Raw genomic sequence first — 27,184 nt, 5'->3', positions numbered from 1 at the left:
ATCCTCTGGCCTTTAGTATATAGAAATTTCACTCCAACCTCAACAGAAAAGCTTATGGTAGAAAGGAGATCTGCTGATACTTCCTTTCTTTTGAGGTTCCCATATTCTTACACTGTGCTCACATGTGCTCCTTCTTACATTTCTTCCCTTTTTACTTTTATGCCATTATTTCCAAGGGTTGCATTCCCCAGCTCTTCCAAGTTTGCAAGGATGGTACTTTCAAGGCCAATAAACAAGTACTTTGACTGCCACTTGAAACAGCAAGTTGAAGTTCTTATTCACAAGAAAAATGTCCCTTGCAATCTCTAAACATAAAGTATAAGAAGCATTGCTTGGATGTTTTTACCTCTTTAACAAAGTACTGACTTCCCCAGAACAAAATCAGAAGTGGATCCCTCATCAGGGATACCACATAAGCAGACTGGTAGAGTCAACCAAACAGGCAGCACCAGCTTGTTCTATTATATCCTGTAACATATCCTAAGAAAAACAGACAGCAGAGTCAGATACTCTGGATAGGGGTTTAATTCAGCCTGCACCTAGCCTGTTGTGGGAAGTGAATTACGAAAATGGGTATTGTGATAGATGGCATTATGTGACACCGCTCAGATATTCAGTTATCATGTTAATTTCTAACATTTTCATTTGTCTACACATTATCTTGCCCAGATCTGGAAATTTCTGTTCTTGGGCAGGCTTTGGTGCTGCTTCCGATCCGTTACTGTTACGGCTCCCAAGTTGCTAGTTCTTTAGATTCTGCTCAGAGGTTATACAGCCAAGTGTGCATAGCCTTGGGGCTCAGGGAACCTGCCCATTCACTCTCCATGCAATCAGTGTATGTGGGGAAAAATAAGCTAGATAGAAAAGCAGAAGATCATGTGTCAAGATCCTAGTAGCTAATGAGTTTTGGACAAAAACACCTGAGATCAAAGGTCTAGTTGATCATGAAGCTTACGGACAGATAATTGAGAATTCACTTTCAGTCAAGCCTGCCCCACAGAGATTTTGTGATGCTGCAATTAGCATGGGGAGCACTGCCCTTCCCTGCTGAGCTTCAGGTGGTGTAAAAGTCTAATAAAACAAATAAATGTAGGGTAATTTTTTAGATGATCTTCTTGATATATCAATACCTAGATCGGCTGCTGCTCCATGCAGTTTGAAAAGTCATAAAAATAAAAATAAAACATACACGGAAAAAGCTAATACAGTAATCATACACTTTATAAATGCACATACTTGTTGATCCCTTTTCCAATTGGTTTGGGATTTTTTTTGGTGGGGAGGAGGGAGGTGTGCTTGTTTATGTTTTCCTTTCCTCTGTAATTTGCTTTCAGTAAATGAAAATGTTATTAGACAGGAATTATGTATTTAGCAAATGCAATGCTGAGTTGTGACTGGTCCAACGTGAAGAGGGAACAATCACATTTTCCACACCGCTATCCCAGCTGCACAACTGTCACTTTCTATTACTCCTGCCCTGAACAATTGAATGTGGCTTATAATGACAATAATTGCTTCAAAATTGTTTGTCATGTTTGACTTGTTAGCAACAAACTACCAAAGGTTGGTTACAATCAACTTCTTCTATATTACTGCATAATTACCTAAGTGAATATTTTAACCAATAATACCCCAGAATGAAAATTATCTTCCCCTCTGTAAACAACACAGAAATATTTTTGACACTTCAGCGCAATCACTTTCCTCTTTTTACATTAGCTAGGCTTAAATGAGTGACTTTATCCCTATTGTCCAGACCTAATGCAATAGCATGTGTTACCAAAGCTAGCAAAATGCAGCTAAAAGAAGGTTTTGTGTTCATACTCTCATCAATTTCATTCACTGTAGATCCAGAACCAGCAGTTGGTGAGCCAAGGGCTCCAGGAGCTTGGAAGGCACCTTCACTAGTCTAACCCATTTGTGGCTGCAACCTGTTAAACACGTGCAGACACAGAGGGCTGAAGACTGGGGAGGGGAGAAATCTAAGGTAATGTAATTACCTAATATTTAGAGACTGCAGGTAGCACTGTGGTCTAAACCACAGAGCCTAGGGCTTGGTGATCAGAAGGCTGGCGGTTCGAATCCCCGCAACGGGGTGAGCTCCCGTTGCTCGGTCCCAGCTCCTTCCAACCTAGCAGTTTGAAAGCACGTCAAAGTGCAAGTAGATAAATAGGTACCACTCTGGCGGGAAGGTAAACGGCGTTTCCGTGTGCTGCTCTGGTTCGCCATAAGTGGCTTAGTCATGCTGGCCACATAACCTGGAAGCTGTACGCCAGCTCTCTCGGCCAGTAAAGCGAGATGAGCGCCGCAGCCCCAGAGTTGTCCGCGACTGGACATAACAGTCAGGGATCCTTTTACCTTTTACCTTTGAAGAAAAAATAGTAGGCAGTCACAGTGACCCACCACCACCAAGCCAAAAAACTTGTCCTAGCTGTGCATCAAACTTCTCTCATGTTGCTGGGGGATATCCTTGGCTGCAGAGGACATTTCCATAAGAAATACAGATTGTTCTAAGCAACTGTAGAATGTGAAGTCATAAAAATCCATTCTCAAGTCACAGTTTGAGTGTAGCTCTCACCTGCTTGTCTTATAGTTGAAGTTTAAGGAGCTGTGAACAGTTTTAGCAATACACTTCTCCAGTTCAAAGGGAGGAATTCAACCTTGCACTCTTCTAACCTTTCATCTGCATAAGCACGAGGGGCGTAGCAAGGTAAATTGGTACTGGGGGCAAAAAAAAATTTGTCACCCCCCAGAGGCATAGGAAGGTCACCCCCCCCAATTGATTTCCCCCCCCCCCGCAAAAATGGTCTTACATTATTTCATATTTTCTTACAAAGAAATAATAACAAGTAATAATAATAATAAACTTTTATTTATATCCCACCCTCCCCGGCCAAAGTTGGGCTCAGGGTGGCTAACATCAGATACATAACATTGGTATAAAATCAAACAATAATTAAATTACCTCCTAAAAACATCTCAAAATCAAATTAAAGTCTAATTAGATGGCTTTCCACAGGGTTAGGGTTTGGAACAGTAAGTGCTCCACTGAACTGAAATTTCAGCCATCATGACATGGGAAACAACCAAGTAAACAGCTATTTTGGTGGAGGAGGGTCAAGATATTAACCGATATGCATGAAATTTCATGTATAGCTATATAATCCCTAGTATAGTAAGATAAGACCTTTGGAGCAAGCATTTAAAAAAGTTCTTTTTATGACCCGCCCTAGTAGGGCAGTAATTGTTCCTTGATAATTTGTCACCTCCTCCATTATGGAACCTGGGGCGGACCGCCCCCTATGCCCCCCTTGCTACACCCCTGATAAGCATTTCTACTTGCCAGACTGAATGGCTCCACTTTCCTACCCCTGTGCAGTTCTGAGAGTTCAACTGGCCCAACAGAGTGGGTTTGAGGGAGGCATAAGGGCATGCAGGGGGAGGAACCCTGTTGTACTAGCAGGAGCTCTAAGCTGTTTAATGCAAACAAGGACGCTACAGGGAAAACAAAAAGGGAAATGTGGCACCATCAAGCTTCAGTAGCTTTAAAAACAAAATAATGCAAATGGCACTGAAATAGCATAAATGTTTGCTAAAATGAGTATTTTGTGAAAAACTTGCTGGACTCTTGAATGTGCTACTTTTGAGGTGAACATTGAAATTAGAGGATATTCTGCATAATGCTAGAGGAATGTGAGGAGGTGATAAGCTGTGATCTCACTGACTATCCATGAAACAACTAAATGTACATCTTGCTGCTGCAAAATTTTCACGGTATAAATATTAAACACAAGTTAGCTGTGGTGTCTTTTATCTTGCATGGAACAGCTTGTACAAACTTCCCTATGTTCTACAGAGGAGTTCACTCATAGGTGCACATGTTCCTGCAGGGACCTTTCCTGCTGCCTGGAGTGTCCCATCCCTTTCTCCCTTCCCCTGCTGAAATTAAGCTTGAAAGAAGTGCTCTACTTTAGCCAATAGAATACGTTGTGATGTGTGTTTCATTGCGGTGTGTGTGCTCATGATAGTTCCTCTGGTTTGCAAATGAGAACAACATCAGAGGTCTCATTCTCTATATGTAATGTCCACTCAGAGTCATACCTAGGATGAAATCATGTTTGCCTCCACAGAAAAGAGAAACAGAACACTGAAATCAAGGGTGTGATTGCAAGAATCTCCTTCATGGAGAACCACACACAACATTCAGGGACACTAGCCACCCTCTTCAGAACTGACTCAAAGTCACCTGCTGAAAGTGATTGGCAGTAGAATCTACAAAATTCAGTAGGAAGTAGTTTAGATGGCTTTTTAGAAATAGATAACCCATCTATAATCATGTCCTATAGATTTTTAAAAACAATTAAATGATGACATCAAAATGGATCTAGTAAATAGTTCAGTGCTACATTCCACAGAATTTTCTGTCTTGACTATGGATTCTATAACAGGAATGCTGACGCAGCTTTATCTACCACACTGGAGACAATGCTATAATAGCATTATTAGAAACGACAGGTCATTAAAAAAACAAAACAAAAAACTGAACTCTCTTGTGTTGTATTTCCACTGTGCAAACTTGAAGGGTATGACCCAAACTGACAGGCTGCATGTTGACCACTGATCTATGCAATCCACAATCATTACATTTCAAATCTGTCTAAATTGAAAATGAGAAAATAAGTTGACTGCACTTGTCTTGAGTAAGAAGAGGCGTCTGTAGGTTGTTTCCATGGAGCTATCTGCTTCTTGTTTTCATCTCTGTATGAAGGACTGTTACTCACCTGCCATTTTCTATCGTAGAAACCGGGGGGGGGGGGGGGGACGGACGGACACAAATGCACACCATTCGGAATAGATGTGAGGCATGTGCTTTTTGAAAGCTCCAAGGAATAGTTGTGTTCAATGATATTACAGAGAAATAGGTATGCTTTACTTTTGTCAGATATACTAATGTTTATATAAATTTACGGAACAGGACAATCACTTGCAAAACAACTGGGAAACATGGCCCCTGATCCACACTTACAGCACTATGTATGTGCTGTGCGCACCTACCAGCCCAGCCCGTTCTTGCCAATGTCAGCTTGGGCAGTTGCTTGGAGAATCAAAGCCTGAAGCCTCTCACCCCTCATCCCAGACAGCTTGATTTAATTCTCCACTCCAGAAGGCTATTATTTCTGCCAAAGCTGAAAAATTGAGGGTATCGTTTCACCAAATATTCTCCATTAGCCTATGTGGGAGTGGGAATTATTCAATATTTTATTGGGGAAGGGCAGCACAACAATAATGGCACAGCTTCTTTCCTTTAGCAGCCTGACCACCATTTTGCACCCCTCACAGTGCCCCGAGGCCTTGCATTATTAAGAGGCATTGTGTATTAGAGGCAGAGACTATTCAAATAATAGCCCCTCCCCCCCAAAAAAAATTGTCCTCCATTTCAAGAAGGGGCAAAAAATATTCTCAGATTTTCACTCCAGAAAAATCTCTTTTGAGAAATTTTGGGCCAGTTCTGAATTCTCATTTTTCACATCTGTAGCTTTGGTGATGTTCTAGAAATTCGGTTCTAGGAAACGACTTTATGACTACTAATGCTAGTGTTGAGCTATTTCAGAAAAGATACACCAACGTGAGTAATTATTGAAATGATCTTTCAATATGATATTTCTGAATGAGTTCTTCCTTTTCTTTGTAAACCTAGCAGCCTTTCTTACATAAAATAGTAAAAAGATAGAAATCAACATTTATATTAATAGCCACTAGAGGTCTGCTGATATCAAAACTTAGGCAATGTGAATTTATTTCTGCAAAGTGAACTCTAAAGTATTCTTATACATATTTTGGTTTTCCCCCTTAGCATTACTCATAATCAGAGGTGTTAACAAGGACTTGTGTTTTTTTGATAAGTTGACTAATTTAAGATGTAGACTTTTGTTTCAACTTTTGCTTCTCTGTGAATTAGAGCACATGGGTGCTTTCCCTTTCTCACACTGATGTTTGTGGCAATGCTTATATTCCATCACTAGGTGCCATTATAATGCTATTTGATTTGGTTCAAAATTTGGCTCCTCAAACACAAGCCCTGTTTCTGCTTAAGACATTCACACATACAGTTTAATGTCTGCCTACAACCTACATGTGTACAAGTACACGTGCATAGGACTCTTTCCTAACAGACACACCATTCTGTGTTTTCAAAATTCCTGATCATTGTGGATAAAACCCTGTTTGCAAACAGGTGTATGAGAGATAATTCTGAAGGCTGGGTACTCTTCTCCAGCTTGCATTTTCAGGGCTTGTAAAGTTCATTTCCTCTTTGAGACAGTTTTTACATGCCCCTGAGGTTACTATACCAGCATCTCTACTTTTATGCAAGTGTTATAATGAACCTGTAAAGAGATCTGACAGGCTTCTACACTAGGCACACTTCATAGGCTAGATCCTAGATACACTAGATACACTTTGTGCTTGTGCTTTATGTGCACATAAAAGGTAAAGGTAAAGGACCCCTGACAGTTAAGTCCAGTTGCGAACGACTCTGGGATTGCGGCTCTCATCTCGCTTTACTGGCCGAGGGAGCCAACGTTTGTCCGCACACAATTTTTCCAGGTCATGTGGCTAGCATGACTAAGCCACTTATGGCGAAACCAGAGCAGTGCCCGGAAACGCAGTTTACCTTCCCATTGGAGCGGTACCTATTTATCTACTTGCACTTTGACGTGCTTTCGAACTGCTAGGTTGGCAGGAGCTGGGACCGAACAATGGGAGCTCATGCCGTTGCTGGGATTTGAACCGCCGACCTTCCGATTGGCAAGCCCTAGGCTCAGTGATTTACACCACAGCGCCACCCGCATCCCCTTATGTGCACATACATGCAGCAAAAAAATTCATGCCCAGTGTAATTATCTACATTTCCTTGATTTGTAGGTTTTGAGGCAGCCCTCACTCCTATATAATTGTGAAACACAGGGAGAGGGAGAGGGAGAAGGGTGGGGCAGCTCTATCATTAGACAAAATGAGGTGACCACCACAGGTGGCAGGTGCTACGGGGAAGCTGTGGCAGTGCTCTGACTGTTCCTCCTATGTCCATTTCCTCCTACAGTCGTACCTTAGTTGCCGAACGCTTTGAAAGTGAGTGTTCCGGTTCTCAAATGATTTTTTTGAAACCGAACGTCCAGTGCAGCTTCCGATTGGCTACAGGACGCTCCTGCAGCTAATCAGAAGCCACGCCTTGGTTTTCAAATGGTTCCAGGAGTCAAATGGACTCCCGGAACACATTCTTTTTGAGGACTGTGTATGTTGCATGCCTGTCCTATTACCAGCACAAACTGTAATATATATTTAGGACCCACTCTATTCTTTTGATTATAACTGGTTTTAACAGATTTTAATATTGGATTTTTCATTTTTGTAGCCCAGCCTGATATGTTACGGTGAAGGGTCTGTAAGGAATCTGAACAACAACAATTGTCAGCCCAGACACATTCTGTACCTGTAAAGGGGCACCATTGTGTCCTTAGTCCCAAATGTCTTCCACTTGCCCCAGGGTCAACAAATGGAGCATAAATACAATTGCCATCCTATGAACTCAAGAAGAAAGCCAATGGTCCTGGATTCTTGGGTTAGCTAGACTGCAGGTTAACAGGGCTCAAGGATTAATGCAGAAATCTCTGTTGGTTTTGTTTGCACTAAGTTCCTGGAGAAACTAAGAGAAAGAAACATTAGGGCTATAAAAGAAGTGACAACAGAGTTCTCACACTTTGCTGTAATACTGAGTGTTGGCCATAGCCTATTAACATAATTTTATTTAAAACATTTCCCCACCACTATGATAGCGTAATAACATGTTTGTATAACTGTGGAGTATTCCAACTTGATTGAGTGCCCCACGTTATATTGTTCCTCTTATGCTAAAGGATGGCAAGGTTAAGACAGTATGATTACTGTCCTCCAGGACGTTAATGAAGAGAGGGAATATTTCCACTCAAGAGCCAATTTCAGAGAGTGATATATTACCTAAATGTATTTTCATGTAGATTCTTGAGAACACCAGCTATTACACTATTATATACTTTTACTATACCATTAAATAGCAATTTTCATGTAAAATTTTGGACAAGTTTGATGCAAAATTTTGGATAATTGATAGCATATTTTCTGTAAATCAAAATTGCACTGATTTCCTCACTTTTAGTTCCGCTTGAGGTGCCATTCAGCTTTCATATGGCAATTTTCTATATCTGAAGCAAAGGTCAGATGGAACACTTCCACTGATGTTACTTTATAAAACATAGTGAAAGTGAGCTATATCCAGCAGATTATATCTAGCTATGTCTTTTTCTATTATATTTGTGAAAACAGCACCACACCTGACTTCTTCTACAATTTCAACTATTTATTGCTTTCAACTTACTGATAAAAACCCATAGCAGAATACCTGGCTGAAGGGTCCAGCTTAATGCAGAACTGACCCTGGCTAGTAGTCCATCTTGGCCCATGATTTTTTTGCCCCGTGAGGGGATAATGCTACAAAAATAAAACTGTTTCTTGCTGTTCACTCACATGGGCTGTAGCAACCCGGGGACTCTTAGGATTGGCTCTTAAAGAGTCTGTACACATTTTCTTTCTATAGATATTATACTGAAGTAAAAATTCAAAGGAGCTGAAGGCATGCTGCAACTTTAACTGTGTTGTTGTTCAGTTGTAAGCAGAAGTGGGCAGGCTGTGTTTTCCCACATCAGGTTGTTCTCCAGCTCCCATCAGTCCTAGCCAACATGGTTAGTGGTCAGGAATGATTTTCATACAGTTTTAAAAAAACTGCCAACTCATACTGTCTTTCATGATTCCAATATTACTATTGCCTCAAATCCTTATTTTAATATACTTACACTCAAGGACAGGCGATTGGCAGGTGCATTTGCTAAATTCTGCTTATTATGCCCTCTAACACCACACAGTTGTTTTTTTTTACACAGCCAGGTGTTCAGAAACCTGCTGCATTATTCCAAGGCCTGTACTCTCCCCCCCCCCGAGAGAGAGAGAGGGTTTTATTCCTGTTCCAAGTAACATTTTTACAGATAGTTTCATTTGTTGAGACATTAGTGTTACATTAGGAAGAAAAGGGGGAGAGAGGTGTAGGGGGGAAAGGTGAGTGGGGGTGGGGTCGGCTGGCGATGTTTCTATTTTACTTAATATATGTGTGTGGTTTTGTGTTAGCGTCACCTGTGCAGGTTCTCTGCTATTCGCTTGTGCTCCTTTGGTGGTGAGAGAGGTTGCAGGTGGCCTAGGGCAGTGTTTTTCAACCACTGTTCCGCGGCACACTAGTGTGCCGCGAGATGTTGCCTGGTGTGCCGTGGGAAAAATTGTGTTTATTTGATTCCTATTCAAGAGAATTACTTTATATATAGTCAATATAGGCACAGAGTTAATTTTTTTAACATTTTCTAATGGTGGTGTGCCTCGTGATTTTTTTCATAAAACAAGTGTGCCCTTGCCCAAAAAAGGTTGAAAAACACTGGCCTAGGGTGTGGTTGTTAGTTTGTGATTGGCTGTGGTGAGCTTTGTTTTCATGTGTGAGTGGGGTGGGTGGGTGTTTTGGATCAGGTTAGTCATATTGATTTGTATGCTGTTGGTGGGTTCTTGTCGTCTTGTTGGGCTGTGTATGTGATAAAGGGGAGCCATACCAGGGTGAAGCCGTCTTCTTCTATTTGTCTCTGTGTCAGTTTCAGTTTATTGGTTAATTTTTCTAGTAGGGCTGTTTCCCATACTATTTGGTACCATTGGTCCATGCTTACTCCTGACAGATCTCGCCAGTGTCTTGTTATGATGTTTCTGGCTGCCGAAAGTAGGTGGGTTATGAGTTCTTTGTGATGTAAATGGGCGTTATTGTCTTGGAAGATGTTTAGGAGGTCCAATTCTGGGGTGATTTCTACTATTTGCTTAGTTATTTTACACAGGCATGCACTTTTTCCTGACTTAAATTTTTCACCATCTTTCTTCCCATTTTCCTGTTCACTCGGTGGGAAAGTCTCTGAAGTATTCTCATGCTGGCTAGGCAATTTACTGCAAAGTTTGAGATAGGATACAAAATAGAAGCTCTCAGCAAATGTTTCCTCCTGTTCCAGGTAGCTACATTATGAGGATTTGCTGAGCTAGGATTAATAGTTGCCTCCATCTTGACAAATTTTTTTTCTGGGTATTTAATCATTTGTAAAAACAAAAGCAACTTCTGGATTTATATTAATTATACAGTATCGTACAGTGGTGCCCCGCTAGAAGAAAATAATTCGTTCTGTGAATATTTTTGTCTGGCGGTTTTTTCGTCTAGCGAAGTGGCAATGCAAACCGTGGTTTTCGCTAGACGAAAAAAAAAATTCGTCTTGCGAGGCAGCCCCATAGACAAATTCGTCTTGCGGGGCAGCCTTCCGCTAGACGAATGCCTTTGTCTAGCGAGTTTTTCGTCTAGTGAGGCATTCATCTAGTGGGGCACCACTGTATCAGGATAAATAATCTATTCCAATGGATAATGTTAGTTAGGAGATTCACTCAAGTGATTTCATCTTCTCTCAAGTTGAATAAAACCATCTATTTCCCCCAGCTATCTACAGTCAAGCTTGAAATGTCAAGCATTAGACAAATAGGCAAACCAAATGCAGGCTCTGGCATCTTTCTCAGGACTTTTAAGTCTCTCTCTTTTCAGCTCTCTGTCATAAATTTTTCACCCCACACCATTCAAGAAGAATTATTTTTGTTTGAATTGTCCCTGGCCTTTCAAAGCTGCTTATAAATGCAGCTTTTGCATTAGAGACAGCCCTGTGGCATGGGATACCAGTAACAGAGGGACCCCCGTTTTCCAACTGCTCTGTCACAAGTTGCTGCATATAAACTAATTTGCTAATGGAGAATGGACTGTCACTGACAGCATTTATGAAGTCTTTAACTGATCCTCAACACATGGCCAGTAAACACAGCAGTAATACAATCTTCTGTTCATCAGTCATATATACAAACATATTGGCCACAGAAAATTAGCATCACTTCCTGGCAAATATTTATCAATGGATTATTTGAGGGATAACTGCAGCCTCATTTAAAGGGGGATATATGCAAATGAAAAAATCTGCTATTTTCTTTGCAGTTGTTTTCTGCCCAGTTTTAAATTTTACATTATCTTTCTAGAACACTAAATAATACATTCCACTATGAATTTATTTTTGTGGACAATAGAAAGTAAAGTTACACTCACAGCTCAATCCTAAGCATGTCTCCTCAAAAAATAGGTATAGTATTGCACAGTCACCACTGTAATTTTCAGTGGGACTTACTCACCCATTGGTCCAATATATGGGTGTTGCTCCAATACATTTTGCTGCCTGAGGTAAATGATAAGATGTCCACCCCATTGCCCACTCCACTCCAGTTGCAGAGCTGGCTAAATCATGAGTTGAACCTCACTTCAACAGTAGCAACAGGGTAGCAACCTCCACTGCATCTGAAGCAGTAGGCTGGTTTAAGGGGGCCAGGACAGTTTGCAAAGTCTACCCAAGTCTGTCCTCCAAGCAGAGAGGCCACAGAAATTGCAGGCAATTTCCACCTGGCCTGGAACGGGGCCCTGACTCACTCCATCCACAAAAAGCTGAGGCTGCTAAGGAGACCAGATACCACCTTGCTGTGAGTCCTGGAGGACCTGCTCTCTGCCTTCCATCTGAAAGACAAATCAGAAACAGAGAAGTGAGTGATCAGATATGTAGAGTACAGCTTGATTACACAGGCAACCTGATAGGAAAAGGACATGCTATGAATTGAATTGATTTTTTCTTAAAGATTATTATTTTGTTTCCTTTTTGAGAGAGGAAGGTGGAGAGCTGTAGGCCAGCCTTGTTTGGGGGTAAATGAAGTAACAGTAACAAGAAATGCAAGGGAGTGGATGGATTTCATTATTTTTACTTTATTTTCCTTTGTATTTTCAGGACATCCAATCTTAATACTTAGGCAGTGGAGACAGGTGGCGGGAGGGGGAGGGGGAGGAGAAATATTCTGTTTAAAATGTTAGCATTTGTCCTGAACCCATGAAATATAAATCAATATTTTGTTAGCCACCTTGAATATGGTATTTCAGAACAGTGGGGTAAAGTACACCAAATAAGCTAATAAATGGCCCTGTGTCTTTTCCTGTGCTGACAAGGGGGCTCGGCAATCTTGATGGGATTTGCTATCTGGAGCAGAAGAATTCTTACCTGTTCCATAAGCTTTCTACAGACCTTGTTCCACAGTATTATATCAAAATTAACTGACCTCATGGTCAGTGAAGATAACTGATGCTTCAGTTTGCACATGCTCAGCAGTTTCATTGTTACATAACAACAACTCTTGTTGCCATGACAACAACCAAGTTCACAATGTTCACCTTATATTGTCAATAAGACAGGGAGCAGCTTTCCCACTTTTGACTACAATAAAACTCAGAAACGTTGTTTCCATAAATCATGGATACCAGATCAGGGAAAACCACAATGGGCCTTGCACTTGTATTATAAATGGATTCACAGTGTTTTTCTCTTTGTCTGCCTTATGTTCTAATAAGGTTTTCATCTGATAGCATCAGCACAAACATTTTGATGCTACAAAAAACTACATGGCACTCTTTTCCTGTTTCTCCCCCCTTCAAACTGCTGTACCGTTTAACATACAAAAGGGGAAAGCAGGTGGTGTTTCTGCCAAACTATAACCTAATTATAACCAGCAGGCCAAGAGGGAGTTCAGTATCTGTGTTGGTTGAGGCAGGGAGACGAAAGGAGACCCTGTTGTGTGGAAAAGGACAGAGAAAATAATAAGGAGATATTAAGAGATATTAAGAGATTTGAGACTGTGCTGAGAAAAAAATGCTTTTAAAAATTCCTCAAGCTAATTAAATTTAAAAAAACCAAATGCAGGTGCTATAGCTGTTTTGTGAATTATACTAATCTCTTTGAGACAAACTCTGGGAATACAATCAAAGCCAATATTTTTTTTTTAAATGTTGTGTGTATGCCTAGTATGCAGGCATGCCAATTCTCAAATTAAGGCAAATCTAAGAGTTTGGCATAATTTTACTGATGATCTATCAAGGCTCTGAGAGGACAAACTAAGCAGTGTATCCCAAGACGGAGGGATATTTTCGTGTGTGTGTGTGTGTGTGTGTGTTACATTCATTCATGATTCTGCCTTCCTCCATTCTGGAGTTTAGGATGGTGAACAATCAATAGATAAGTGTTCATTTGTTGTTGTTGTTGGCGGCATCTGTCTGTCTCTAGAGACAATGGAGTGTGCCTCCAGGGGTGAAGTCAATCCACTGGAGAATCACAGCACCTGCTGTGACTACAAAGACCAATAACTCATAACTGCTGCCTCCCACCTTGTTTTTGATACACTAGCAGCACCAAGGTGACTTCCCCGGGGTGCAAGCCTGGGCAGTGTGTATGGAGGTCCTGGGTTGCCCAGATGACAAGACCACACTCTCAGCCTTGATGTGGTCCAAAGGAAAGTAGAGCAATACATTTGGCACCAGCTGGGCTGCAGGAGTTGCTGGAAGGAGGCATACAAGATACCAAACAACCATCTCAGGTACTCCACTCTGGATTTGTGTAGGGTACGGATTTTTCCTTGGGGTTAATTCCTGAAGCCTTTCTCATGAATGAGTATAGCCACAAGGCTGTGAAGTTTTAGGATCAGAGTGTTCCTTCTCCCAAATGGGCTACCTTCCCAGGTTGACAAGCCCCATCTGCCCCTCATTTCCCTCGACAGCACATGCAGTAACCACCTTCTTGACCCTTGGACACACTGTTGGTTTCAGCCACTAAATCTGCCAGACTCTGTCTACACATGCAGGGAAAGTCCCTAACTCACTGAGGGTTTGAGACCCATTGGCTACTCTCACCTGGTTTGGCCAACCAGTCAAATACATTTCCCAGGGTGTGACCACTGTTGCACGCTGACAGCTTCTAGGAGCCACAGGTGAGAGCTAAGTGCAAAGTGGGAACCAAAGGTGGACAAACTATCCCAGAAGGAGCATGATGTGTCCCCCACCTGAAGTATTACCTCTCCTCCAACACTCCATACACCCCTAAGTATTCATACAAAATAACAAAACATTTAAGGTATAAAGTCACAACAACAACAATTCAGCAACAAGTACAAGTCACAGAGGGACCTGAATCAAATCCAATGTTTGATTTTTGGAACCTCACATTGCCAGGAGCTTATTTTTATTAATAAGAAACAAAAACTGTTTCAGTGCTAAACTATGGCGGTTCACACAGACTTGCTGTTTTATTTCCATTATGATCACAGTAGCACGTGCAACACACATTAGAAGGCAAGAAAACTTAGTGGCAATTTCAACATTTAGCATTAAATGAGGAGATAAAGGATAGCTAGATGCCATGGTAGAGGGATTGTGCATGATTTACACTTCTGTTTCCTGATCTCATGCAAAGTAGGATCATGCAGAATCCCTTTCATAGACAGAACATGCTATCTTGCCAAGGTGGATATAAACATGTTCCATCATTGGCACAAATCCCAGAAGCAATCTTAGAGGAAGCATCATGCTTCATTAATTACTGCTTTCAGTGAATGCCCAAAGCCACCCAGAAAGGCAACAAACTCTATGGTCACCCATTCTTTAGATGGCTAAAAGCTATTCAAGTCAAATGAAGATGAAAATTCTGCGGAATGTGCTCTGGGAGGCAGGAGCACCAGAAATCAGCTAAGCCATTTTTGAATATTGAACAAGTGAAGATAGTAAAGTGGTCTAAAAGGATCTTTATATTTGGTGGGGACACACACCCAGAACCAGTTTGTTTCTCTGGAAGTTAAGTGTCGGTTACACATACAATATGTGAATGATTGGATTTCTTTTACCCTTGCTGTTGGAAGGCTCTCTTAACCTTTTTTGGTTTGGCTTATAGTAGCTCATGTAAAAAATGAAGCATTTGTTGGCATTTGCTGGCCCTGCCTAGAGAAATTGTTGCAGTTATAGCTGTTATATTGAGGACTTAGTATAAGAGGCAAACTAAAAAAAGAAGGTTATGGAGGAGGCAGGTGCTAAAGGACTGGGCTTGGCATGTGTCTTCATTATTCTTTCACACAGAGAGTCCTTAATTTGGAGAAAAGATGTAGAACTGTATAATGGTTTATAAAGTGGCCACATTTTACTCAGTATATAACACACTGAAAAACAACAATTTTCACTGAAGTACTCTCTAATAACTCAACCATAGTCTTAACTAGTTAATCTCCAAATGACAAAATTCATAGATAATTAGCATCCCAAGCTGTCAGTAAACATGGGAGAATTAAATCCTAGAGGAAGGAGCCCATAGCCCTGGAGGAAGGCTGAGTGCATGTCTCCCTGTCATCTTTTCAGCTCATCCCAGTAGTCCCACTGCTAGAATGTGTTGTCATAGCAACACCATCTCTTGCTTCATGCAGGAAAGATTAGCTCTTACTGTGCAGTGGAGAGAATGTAGGGGAAGTCAAGCTAATCCCTGGGTGCACTGCAAGAAAAAGGTTGGACCTCGCCCGAGGGATGCTGTATCTGCAATGATAGAATTGGCCTGCCACAGACTTTGGTATTTAAGTTGAAGAGCAGAATTCACAGTAAGTGTCAGCTCCTCCTGAGTGGAATATTGAATCAAGGTTTTCTAAGTCTTGTTGAAGAATGTCCCATGACCATGCTCAAACAAAATGACACCAGGCACCTGCATCTGAAATACCAATATATCCACTAGTTAAAGTGGCATTTTCGATAGCAATGTAAAACTTTATTTTATCAACAAGCATAGGGAAAGCAAAAAAAACCTTAGCAATGCTTGCTTAGTAGCAGCAGTGAGCATGTTTTACAAACTGGTGTGAGCATTCAACACACTGAATGCTTCACTGTATCTGTTGAACACTTGGAAATTCCTGAAGTTCATGAAGGCTGAGAAGAAAGTGAGAATGCATGTGAAAAGCTATTTGTGTGTACTGAAGCAATTCCCACTTCTCAAAGTGCTGAACAATTCATTTTGAACATGCAAGTTTATACATTATTTTAGCATTGATTTATTATCTTCCTTGCCATTTTTAAATGAAAAAGGGAGAAAAAAGTACCATAAGATTAAGACAGTGTGACTTATGTGATGTTTTTGTGACATAATGTAAACATTACTGCAGCTCTCCATTATATCAGTGGTAGGAGAAAAAGCAAGTATTTTAATAGTTGGTTTTTAAAAAAATGATTGGTTGGTTGGCTGGATTTCTTATCCACCCTTCACCATAAGATCCCAGGGGAGGTTGCAGAACCTTCATTTTAGTTTAAAAAACCAAATAAAGCCACTAGTCCCCACGTTAACAATTTCCTGGTATGTCATTTAAAAAATAAATTCAGCTCAGTCTAGGCTAAAGAGGTGCCTTATGTTTATCTGGTTTTTTTCGCTATTCCCAGAAACAGTTTTAGTATTTTGGCATTCTGCCATAAACCTTATAGCAAGCTCTGAAATCAATACCCCCCCCCAATTATTTTTCTAAAAAAGATGTGTGTAAACCACCAAGCATTATCCAAGGCTTTGGCACAAACCACCTTGAAAAAAGAAATGTTTTGAGGATTATTATGATGTGTGTGTATTTTGAATTGAAATATTTATGAGCAATACGAGAGACATGAAGGATTTAAAATACAACATCTGGATTATGAGCTGATTTTTGTTTGTAGTGAAAAACACTAATTATATTGTTGCAATGTGCATTATATTGAATTTAAATTCTGTTATAATAGTAAATGAAGATTTAGGCAAGATTGCATGTTTCTTTTTACATTCATTATGAATAATTTACAATATTTATTAAATTCCTTCTATTAAAGGCTAATATTGGCAGTATTAATTAGAATGCCAGTTTAAATTTCTAAAATATATTTTGGAGCAATAAACACATTCCATTTCCATGCAAACAAATTGCACGTGTTCCGTTGATACATTGTCAAGATGCAGTTTGACCTTTGCAGAGAAAGGATCCAATGGTGAATGTTTAAAAGCTTAAGAACTCTCTGAAAGGAAATTAGGCACTGCCATCAATATGTTCCAATAGGTGTTCTTTTTCTGCCTTATGTAATTCACAGAACACAAATGACATGGATAAACATAGGAGGAAGCATTTTCCCCCTTCCACCAGCAGTCACATGCCCATTCAATAGTTTTTTTTGAATAAATAACCTTGTTAAGGTTAGTATTCTATTAAATGGAATGTTCTTTCATCAAGGTGGAAAGAATCTAGAATAGTGGCTTATAATGAAAAAAATGTGAATTTAATAATTTGCCTGCAATGAACACATATTCCTTGTGTAAAGCAAATACTTGCGACTATCTGCTGATTCTTTTAATTGAAGGCAGAGTGATTCTGAGATCTGGCATTTGCAAAGTCAGTTCCAGGTTCTGGAAGGTTCCATGAGGCCCTCAGCGCAGCAGGTCTAGGGTACTTTTGCCAGGGCTGGCTGACTCATCAGGCAAGTTACAGGTAGGTAGCTGTGATGGTCTGCCATAGTCAAAACAAAATTTAAAAAATAATAATTCTTCCAGTAGCACCTTAGAGACCAACTACAGTAAGTTTGTTACTGGTATGAGATTTCGTGTGCATGCACACTTCTTCAGATGTTATCTGGCGAAGTATGCATGCACACGAAAGCTCATACCAATAACAAACTTAGTTGGTCTCTAAGGTGCTACTGGAAGGAATTTTTTATTTTTTAATTTTGTTTCATCAGGCAAGGTGAGGCAACATCCAGTGGGATTCACGGGGGCAGCAGATCCAGCCCCCAAGAAATGCTACTGCAGCTGTGGTGCATACCCTGCAACATTTCTCAGATGAAAATAGGGACGTCACATTCTTTAATGATAATTTTACTATTTATACCCTACATATCTTATTGGGTTGCCCCAGCACTCTGGGCAGCTTCCAACATATATAAAAAACATTAAAAAGCATTAAACATTTTTTTAAAACTTCCCTATACAGGATCCCCTTTAGACGGCTCGGGGGTTAGATAATGCCACACCCTCAAATATTTCTCCAATGAAAATAGGGACATCCTAACGAAAAGCAGGACATTCCTGGGATCAAATCAGAAACTGGGGTGGTTTCTCTAAATCAGGGACGTCCCTAGAAAATAGGGACACTTGTAGGGTATGTGCGATGTGCTCCTTATAGGCCAGATCTACCTTGGCAGCCCCCTTCCATACCACCTCTACAGAAGCCTCTTGGCAAATAGGAGGGACTGCCTGTCCCCCCCCCCCACGCATTCCTGATGTCAGAGGCGGATTTAGGGCACAAAGCCTCAGGGGCACCGCAAAAGGTGCCACAACTATGAAGCAGAATAGAAGGCGAGAGGTGGGGGCACTGGTTTTTGGTGTCATACAGGTTGCTGCTGACATTTGAGACCCTAAGATCTGCCACTGCTGATGGAGATCTTCACTGATCCCTTCTTCCCTAGCCAGGGGGCTTGTGTGGCATTTTGTGGTTCTCCTCAGGTGCCAAAATGTCTTGGGCCAGCTCTGTCAATAGGCTCCTTTCTAGGGTGTGGGCCCTCAGCTGGTGCTTGACTACATTGACTGTTGATGCCTGGGCAATGGAGATCTGTGCTATTTTTATTGAATCCCAATTCTCCTGGCTTTACTGTCTCTATCCAGACTAATCATGCTGCAATAATGTGGTGTTAATGAGATCAGGGCCTATTTATTTTTTTATATAATGAATATCATGCACCTTCAACATAGACTTATGTTCCCAGGGTGGCTAAAAAGAAATGATGATTAAAATTATAAACAACAAGCTAAATTCAGCAACAGCCAATTTAAATAGATGGTAAAACCATACAACTAATTTAAAGAATGCTTTCACAAGCCCTTCTTAAAATCAGAAAGAAAAGTGGCTTTTTTGTATCTAAATGATACTAATGTGGTCTTTAAGTGAGCCACCTTAGGGAGAGCATTGCAAAGGTGAGGAGCCACCACAGAAAAGGCTCTCTCTCCATATTTAGAATACAGCAATTGGTCAGAACAGAGCCAAAACACTTGCAGGCACTTATCTTCCTTGTCCTCAATCCTCAAATGTGCCCATTGTTCACATTGCCACCACAGACAAACTTTTGTGTTATTGAGAGCTGAAGTGTTTGGTTCAATATTTTGTAACTCAGCCAAACACATCAAGCTTTTATTTGATATTCTTATTCAGATTTCTTTTTTAAAGTCACTATTAAGATTCTACTCTACATGAGCAAGAAATTTGTTAACCATATGAAAGTATCATTTATGTTGTCACATACTGTATTACACAACAACAAACTTACCAACAGTTGCAGCTCAGGTACATTAACAGGCAAAGTTTACTTGAAGTAAATAATGAAATGTGCTTTCAATCCAAACTGTCATGTGAAATACACATTCCCATTTGCCAGATAAAATAGATTGTAACATGCAGCTACAGGTTCTATGACTATTTTTGAATTGAGGCCAAAGAATGGTAAATATTCATTGTTTGAATTGAATGAATGGAATGAACAAGTGCTGTTTCAGTAAATTGGGGGACAGGGATAGGTGAAACTGTGAATTTCTAGGATGTGAGTATGAGATAGGGGTAGGGATTGGTTTACCTTGTGATTGAGGGTTTCTTGCCCCATTTTTTTCCCTTTGGCATTCCCCCCCTCTCCAATTAATGCAAAGTCTCATTCCAGCCTCTTACTAGCTCATATTCCTTGAGACCTAGGCTGGAGAGATATCCTTGTCACCCTCTACAAATACAGTATGAGTTTTTTTGGGGAGGGGAAACTGTAACATAAAAAGATGGGGGAAAGACTAATCGGCCTCTCCATAAAACTGTAGGGTAAGTCAGCCTCCTCTAAAATTTCTTAGAAATTCACGCACTGCGCCTAAAAGCTACAGAAACTACTCTTCCATGAGCAGCCAAAGATATTTTGCAAACTGGGGGAGGGGGAGAAAGCACAGCTTTAGAACGTCTCATCTTGTAAAAACAAAACAAAAGCCAGACTATGTCATATGTTATTAAATGGTGATTCATTTTTATTCATATTACATAATTCTGTATACTAAAATTAGTACAGCAAGCAAAGTTAGCTCAGCAAAAGTACGGTTCTGATTTGAATAACTGCTTGATTTCAGAATCTTAACAAGAGCCTGCTTTTTGAAATTAAAACCAATAAAATGAGAGAACGGAAAATCAAGTGGTGTGAATTCCATGCATGTGCCGCCTTTTCTCACTCATTCTTTCTCTGTTGCTACTCTGTTCCACATTATCCTGGTTGCTTAGGACTTTGGCGATATTTTTTAAATTTGTTTTATAATCCACCCAGATTTCATGTGCATATTTTCTATATACAGGTTATAATTAGTGTAATGTTAACATAATCCAGGCTATATAGGACGTTTTATACCTGAATGTTAGTAACTGCTAACTGCTGGTGTCCCTATAGAAACAGCCTTAACTGTTTCTATATTGTGCAGTTAGAAACTGAGTCATGGTTTTTAGTTTTAGGTTTTTTTTAATGTTGCTGTTAGGGTAAAGGGAGTAAGAGACTCTTAATCTCAAAGTTGTGGGTTTGAGCCCCATGCTGGGCAAACGATTCCTGCATTGCAGGGGGTTGGACTAGATGACCCTTGGGATCCCTTCCAATTCTGTGATAGAACCTTGTCAAAACAATCCCAATGCATTTTCATCACTATTCTGTTAAAAGCAACAAAGTGTTCCTAATTTTATGTTGGGACAGTTCGTAAACTACTTTTGCTTTTTGGTCAATAATCAAGCAATTAATAACATAAATACTATTGATATTACAAAGCAATGTGAAAAATATTAGAAGGCTAACAATGACTGGCAGATTGACTTTACATTTTATTTCAGCAGCACAAACAATTGATTAATGGTTAGGAAAACCATATTAAACATATTGATAGAACTCAGAATTCCCAGTTAAGGTCCCAATAATCCTCACAGCCCCAGACTATCCTAAACTAAAGGTTTGGATCCAATCTTATCACATTCTATTTTCTGTAACATAGTAATTCACTTCCTCCACCACCACCCCTTTTATTTTCTTACTGGCTCATCACTGGGCTTACCAACCCAGAATTCCTTTCTTACTCTCCCTTACCTCTCTGGCTTCCCTTGCAGCCCCTTCTCTTTCTTTCTCACCCTTTCTCACTATTTTCTCACCCTCTCCCTCACTTGTAAATCCCTGTTCTGTCCTTCAGTCTATTTCCATGTCTGACCCTCCAGGATCCCACCTTTTATGCAGCTGCTGTGATTATTGCTGTAACCGTCCTAATGCTGTCCTGACACTTCTGGTCTGGCTGGGGTTTTTTATTTGATTGACCTGGGAAAGGATTGGCATGAGAGCCAGAAGTAACCTGCACTTTCTTTTCATACCATGTTTATTTACAGCAATGCCTTCAGAACAAAAAACTTGTTTAAAGGACACAATTTTGTTTAAGATACTATAGTTTCCCATTTCAACCAAACAGGGAAACAATAGTGGAAAACTTTGTGACAAGCCTGGGTATTAAGGGGTAGGCAACCTAAGGCCCGTGGGCCGGATGCAGCCCAATCACTTTCTCAATCCAGCCCACGGACAGTCCAGGAATCAGCGTGTTTTTACATGAGTAGAATGTGTCCTTTTATTTAAATTGCATCTCTGGGTTATTTGTGGGGCATAGGAATTCGTTCACACACACACACCCCATATAGTCCGGCCCACCACATGGTCTGAGGGACGGTGGACTGGCCCACGGCTGAAAAAGGTTTCTGATCCCTGGTTTAAATACTGTAGTCTGCTTTGCTCCAAAGCTGTTAACCCTGGGTTCCCCAGTATGGATGGAACAGGAGACTATAGTTAATGGAAGACTTCCTGGTTTATTCCTGCCATGAAGGGAGGAGCTTTGTGTGAGGCCAAAAGGCTCATCCATAGCTGAGCTATGACCATCCAAACTTTCCCAACAGGATGAATATAAAAGTTCCCTCCTTCAAACTGATGGAATGAGCATTATCCTCTAATACATGGGTAGGCAAATTAAGGCCCTGGGGAGGTGGGGGCGGATCCGGCCCAATCACCTTGTAAATGCGGCCTGCAGATGGTCAGGGAATCAGCGTGTTTTTACATGAGTAGAATGTGTCCTTTTATTTAAAATGCATCTCTGGGTTATTTGTGAGGCCTTCCTGGTGTTTTTACATAGAAGGTGTGTTTTTATTTAAAATGCATCTCCAGGTTATTTGTGGGGCATAGGAATTTGTTCATTCCCCCTCCCCAAAAATATAGTCCAGTCCCCCACAAGGTCTGAGGGACAGTGGACCGGCCCCCTGCTGAAAAAGTTTGCTGACCCCCTGCTCTAATAGAAGCAGTCTTTTCAATGGAGGAAGTATCTTTCCATCAGAGGAAGGGAACTTTCTATTCTAATACTGTATATTTTGCTGGTTTAAATAACTATAGTTCATAATAATTGGAATATGTAAAGATTCCCCCCCCCCCGATATAACTTAAGCAAGTGAGCCATAATGTCACATATAAAGTGGAAAGAGAAGCCCTTCCTTTTCCACCTGCCTAGGTCATTAAAGAATCTGCTTTGGCTGAAATTTCCTTTACTGTTCTGTGATTGTTAATAGTGACTGGTAATCACACAAATATTTTCAGCTGAACTGTTGGAAATGTCGTGTGAGTGGCAGCAGGTTGTAGGGTTTTTTGTAATTTTTTGTTGTTTGGGTATAAAGATAATGTTGATGACATGCCATTGAAAAACTGTAAATCCATGTGTTTCATAGATGATTCAGCTGCAGAGAGTTTTAACGGCAATGAGACTGCAGGACAAAGTTCCAATGCTTCAGGGGGAACACACTGCAGGGAAGTGGCAGAAGCCAACAGTAATGGCAAAGCACCTCTGGAACCGGATGAACAGCCGCTGAATCTAAGTGACAGTCCCTTCTCTGCTCAGCTCACGTCAGAATACAGGTTAGATGACCAAAGCAGTGATGGAAAGAACAAGTACAAGAACATCCTAGTATCTGATCTTAAGATGGAGCAAGAGGCAAAAGAAAATGGAAGCAAGGTAAGATGCTTCCATGTTCACAAGATATTACAAGAACATAGATTAGGAAGAAGAAAAGTCTACTGTAACGGTTCAAGGGCTTTGCAAATTAGGAAATTGGAACAGTTGTTGACACCTAGTTGTTTCTGCTATTTTGTGCTCACACTGTCTATTTCTCATGTGCATATTAGTATACTAACAAATACCAATATTTTATCAACCAGAAATACATTCTGCAAGTTTTTCATTTGTGATTTGAAATACAGTATTTTGAGAAGACCTGTGAAATCTTCCTGTTGGACGAATCACACATGTAGTTCATGATCAGTATGTATTAGTATCCTTATTGTGTCAACAGAGTTGGCACTAAAGCTTTCATTGCCATCTATAAACATGTACGAACATGTCTGAATTGAAACCAACAACTTTGCTTTAAGAAGTTGACATTTCCAAATGACTTTCCCTCCAGCCTCCTTGGTTGTTCCTATTGTATTAGCTGGGAGAGAATAAGGTGACTATGTGTAGATAAAGACAGATCCAGCAGATTAGATAGCTAGCCTGATAGGAAGGCAGTTGTCATGAATGTGTATTGTAAGAAGAATGAAGAGTTGAAGTTAATCTAACAGAATTCTTGCAATTATTGTTTCTGCTGCTATCATTGAAACTCCAGCCTTTTAAAATCTGATACTACACACAGGATTATTATCTTTATACCACTGAAATTGAGTACTGGATCCAGATACTTCCAATGATTTTAATACCAGCAGTAAAATATCATAAATTACCCTGACAGTACTTTGAGTGCCACTGTGTTCTGTTGTTGGTTTGGTTTTGCATTCCCCCACCCAACATGAATAATGTGAGAACTCCATGAGTATTCTGAAATGATCTTGAAATCACTGTAATTTGCTTGATGTAAATATGTTTAGAAATTGAAAAATATATTCTATCTTTTTATTTTAAAAAAGTAGCAGAAAAATGCTTTCAATGCTGGACTTAATCAAGGACTCAATACTCAAAGTGTCAGAAAAATCAAAAGGCTACAATATGCAGACTAATATGAAAATGGGAGAGGGCCTAGTGATGGGCAGAGCACTATCAGGAACTGCATTCATGGGGAAACATGGTCTCTGATACAGTAATCAACAGTATTCAATCCAAACTGCCTGTCTTGGAAGAGCTAGATTTCCCTCCCTCCCAATGAAGATTGTCTTAAACTCTCAGACATGTGGTAAAGTCCCAGGACAGGACGCAATCTCCATAGAAATGCTGAAAGCTGGCCTCAATTCCTCCCTCATGACACACCTCCACGGCCTCCTCTTGCAGTATTGGAAACAAGGATCAGTGCCACAAGACATGTGCAACCCCAGCACTGTGAACCCTCTACAAGAACAAAGGTGACCGCCATGACTGTAACAACTACTGTGTAATCTCTCTGCAGAGTACTGTGAGGAAAGTGTTTGCCCATGTAGTTCTCAACAGATTGCAATTACTCACTGACAGAGTTTATCCTGAGTCACAATGTTCTGAGGTCAGCAGTTGACATGATTTTCTCATTGCGTCAGCTGAAGAAGAAATGCCCAGAGTAAAGATGGCCCTTGTACATTGTCTTCATAGACCGTACAAAGGCCTTTGACCTGGTCAGCTGAAAAAAACTCTTCAAGTGTTCAACAAGATAAGATGCTCACTTCTTGCTCTCCTATGCCTTCAGCTTGATGGGGACAGGGTCTGCTCTGCTGGTACTTCTCCGCACCAAGACAAAAGTCTGTAGGGTTCTAATCCAAGAGATGTTGTTTGCAGATGATACAGTCTGGACAGCACATTCCAAGGAAGCTCCACGGAGACCCATAAACCATTTTATTCATGCCTGCATGGAGTTTGGCCTCACCATCAGCCTGATAAAGATCAACATCCTGGGTCAGGATACCAGCAGCACTCCATTCATCAGCACTGGTGACCTCACACTTGAGGTGATAGAAGATTTTGCCTACCCAGACTCCACCATAACCAGCAACCTCTCTATCAATGCTGAGCTGAATGAGCATATTGGCAAAGCAGCTATAGCAATGACTCACCTCTCCAAAAGGGTGTGGGAACATGTGGTGCTAACAATCAATGCTTTCCATATGCACTGCATCAGGAAGATTTGGGGCATCACATGGCAGGACAGAGTCTCAAACAAATATGTATTCTCCCAAGCCTACATTCCCACAGCATGTTCGTGCTCCTTTCTCAGTGACATCTACACTGACTTGGTCATGTACACAGCATGGAAGATGGCAGGATCCTCAAGGATGCGCTTAACAGGGAGCTGGTACTAGGCCTGTTCTGTCTGCCAACCAACTCTGTGTTACAAATATGTCTGCAAACATGACACGAAGGTTGGAAGCATTAAGCCCACCATGTGGGAATTCCTTGCAGATGATCGCAGTTCCTGGAGAGAGATAGTCAGGCTGCGTGTCAACAGCGGTAACCAGAGAAGCAATGACAGCTGGGAGTAGCACAGAGAGAAGAAATTCTCCAGCAGTTTGACTTTACCCTCAAAGGCACACTCTTCATTTGTCTCTTGAGACAGACAGATGCCAGCAGAAGAGAGGTTCTTCAGTGGGACCCAGGAATTTGTTCAAGTGCATTCGTTCTTTTACTCAGTATCTGTTATGGTTTTCACTTTTAACCCTACACCCCAAAACAAAGATGACATCTATATCTCAGGTCCCACTATGTTCCAAATGTTATTGATCATTAATATTTGGAGATTTAAAATCACCCACTCATAGTTGCTTAACAATTAACGATGGGCTGATGGGAGTTTTACTCCAACAACATCTAGAGAGTTCCATATTGACTACCCCTGGTGTACCCCAAGTGGCTAGAGTTTGAGCAATACTGAATGGTTTGGAATAGCAGCTGAGAAACAAGGGGAGAAAGAAAAACTACACATTCCATTGTATCATAAACCCAAACCTGGGTTTATGCAGTGCATGGTGGAGGATCCAGATGAGGTTCCGGTCACTTATTCAGGAGAATAACCTATAGTAACTTATTGAGGGATCTCCTGGCCAGAGGACACAACCCTACCTCCATTCTCTGATGCTCTAACTGTTCTCTAACAACTTTTCTCCATTACCTCTGTTTCCCCAAGCCTCACAGGTATCAAAGACTACAAAACAATGCAAAGGCCTTTAACCAGCCATCTAGCTCCTCCAGGCAGGCATGACTTACCCCATCAACCCTGCATATCCTGAGGGTAAAGTCAAACTTTCTCAAAGCTACTAACATGAGTTTGCCCAAACTGCAAGAGGCAGTGAAGGATAGGGTTGCCTGGCATGCTCTGGTCCATGGGGTCACGAAGAGTCGGACACGACTGAACAACAACAAAGTCAAACTTCAGTTGACTCTGTCTTCCTGTAGAGACAATTTCTCTTGTAGCTGCATTAGCAAGCAGGGACACTTTGGAGCTGTCTAAGGTCCTGTATGCTTTAATGCCTGCTTTCCCTGTGAGCCTCAAGTACCTGAATAACTGACCATACCTGTATATTTTGTCTGATTTTCTAGAACACAAAACATGGTTCAGAGTTTACAAAGTTAGCACAAACCATAGTTTAATATCATGTCTGATTATGACTATCCATAATTATCCGAAGGAAGCCATGAACAGGATGGCTAGAGTAGAAGAAGAATAAGAGTTTGGATTTGATACCCTGCTTTACCACTACCTGAAGGAGTCTCAAAGTGGCTAACATTCTCCTTTCCCTTCCTCCCCCACAACAAACACTCTGTGAGGTGAATGAGACTGATAGACTTCAGAGAAGTGAGGGTAGCCCAAGGTCACCCAGCAGCTGCATGTGGAGGAGCGGAGACGCGAACCCGGTCCACCAGATTACGAGACTACCACTCTTAACCACTACACTACACTGGCTCAGAGATATATCCCCCACAATATATTCTGATTTGTATTCTCTGGACTTTCAGAGAACTGCAGCACTAACATTCTCTAGAATTACAAAATCCTATTGAGCCAAGCAGGGCTTAGATGGGGCACCAGAAAATGATCCACTTAAGTTGGGGTTTAGGCTTGGTTTCAG

At 40.9% G+C, this 27,184-nt stretch overlaps 1 protein-coding gene across 3 annotated transcripts in view; it reads left to right on the top strand.

Annotated features, from left to right (window-relative positions):
• Window positions 1-27,184, top strand: part of NOL4 (nucleolar protein 4) — a 124,501-nt gene that overhangs the window by 61,677 nt on the left and 35,640 nt on the right. For all 3 annotated transcript variants that reach the window (XM_033155128.1, XM_033155127.1, XM_033155129.1), the window contains one exon: window positions 22,837-23,120. In XM_033155128.1, coding sequence (XP_033011019.1) covers window positions 22,837-23,120 — 284 coding nt within the window. The remainder of the gene's footprint in view (window positions 1-22,836; window positions 23,121-27,184) is intronic.

The sequence above is a fragment of the Lacerta agilis genome, chromosome 7 (genome assembly GCF_009819535.1).
Source record: "Lacerta agilis isolate rLacAgi1 chromosome 7, rLacAgi1.pri, whole genome shotgun sequence".
Classification (NCBI taxonomy): Eukaryota; Metazoa; Chordata; class Lepidosauria; order Squamata; family Lacertidae; genus Lacerta; species Lacerta agilis.
The sequence above is the reverse complement of the archived record's forward strand: the minus strand, read 5'-3'. Positions and strand labels throughout refer to the sequence as shown.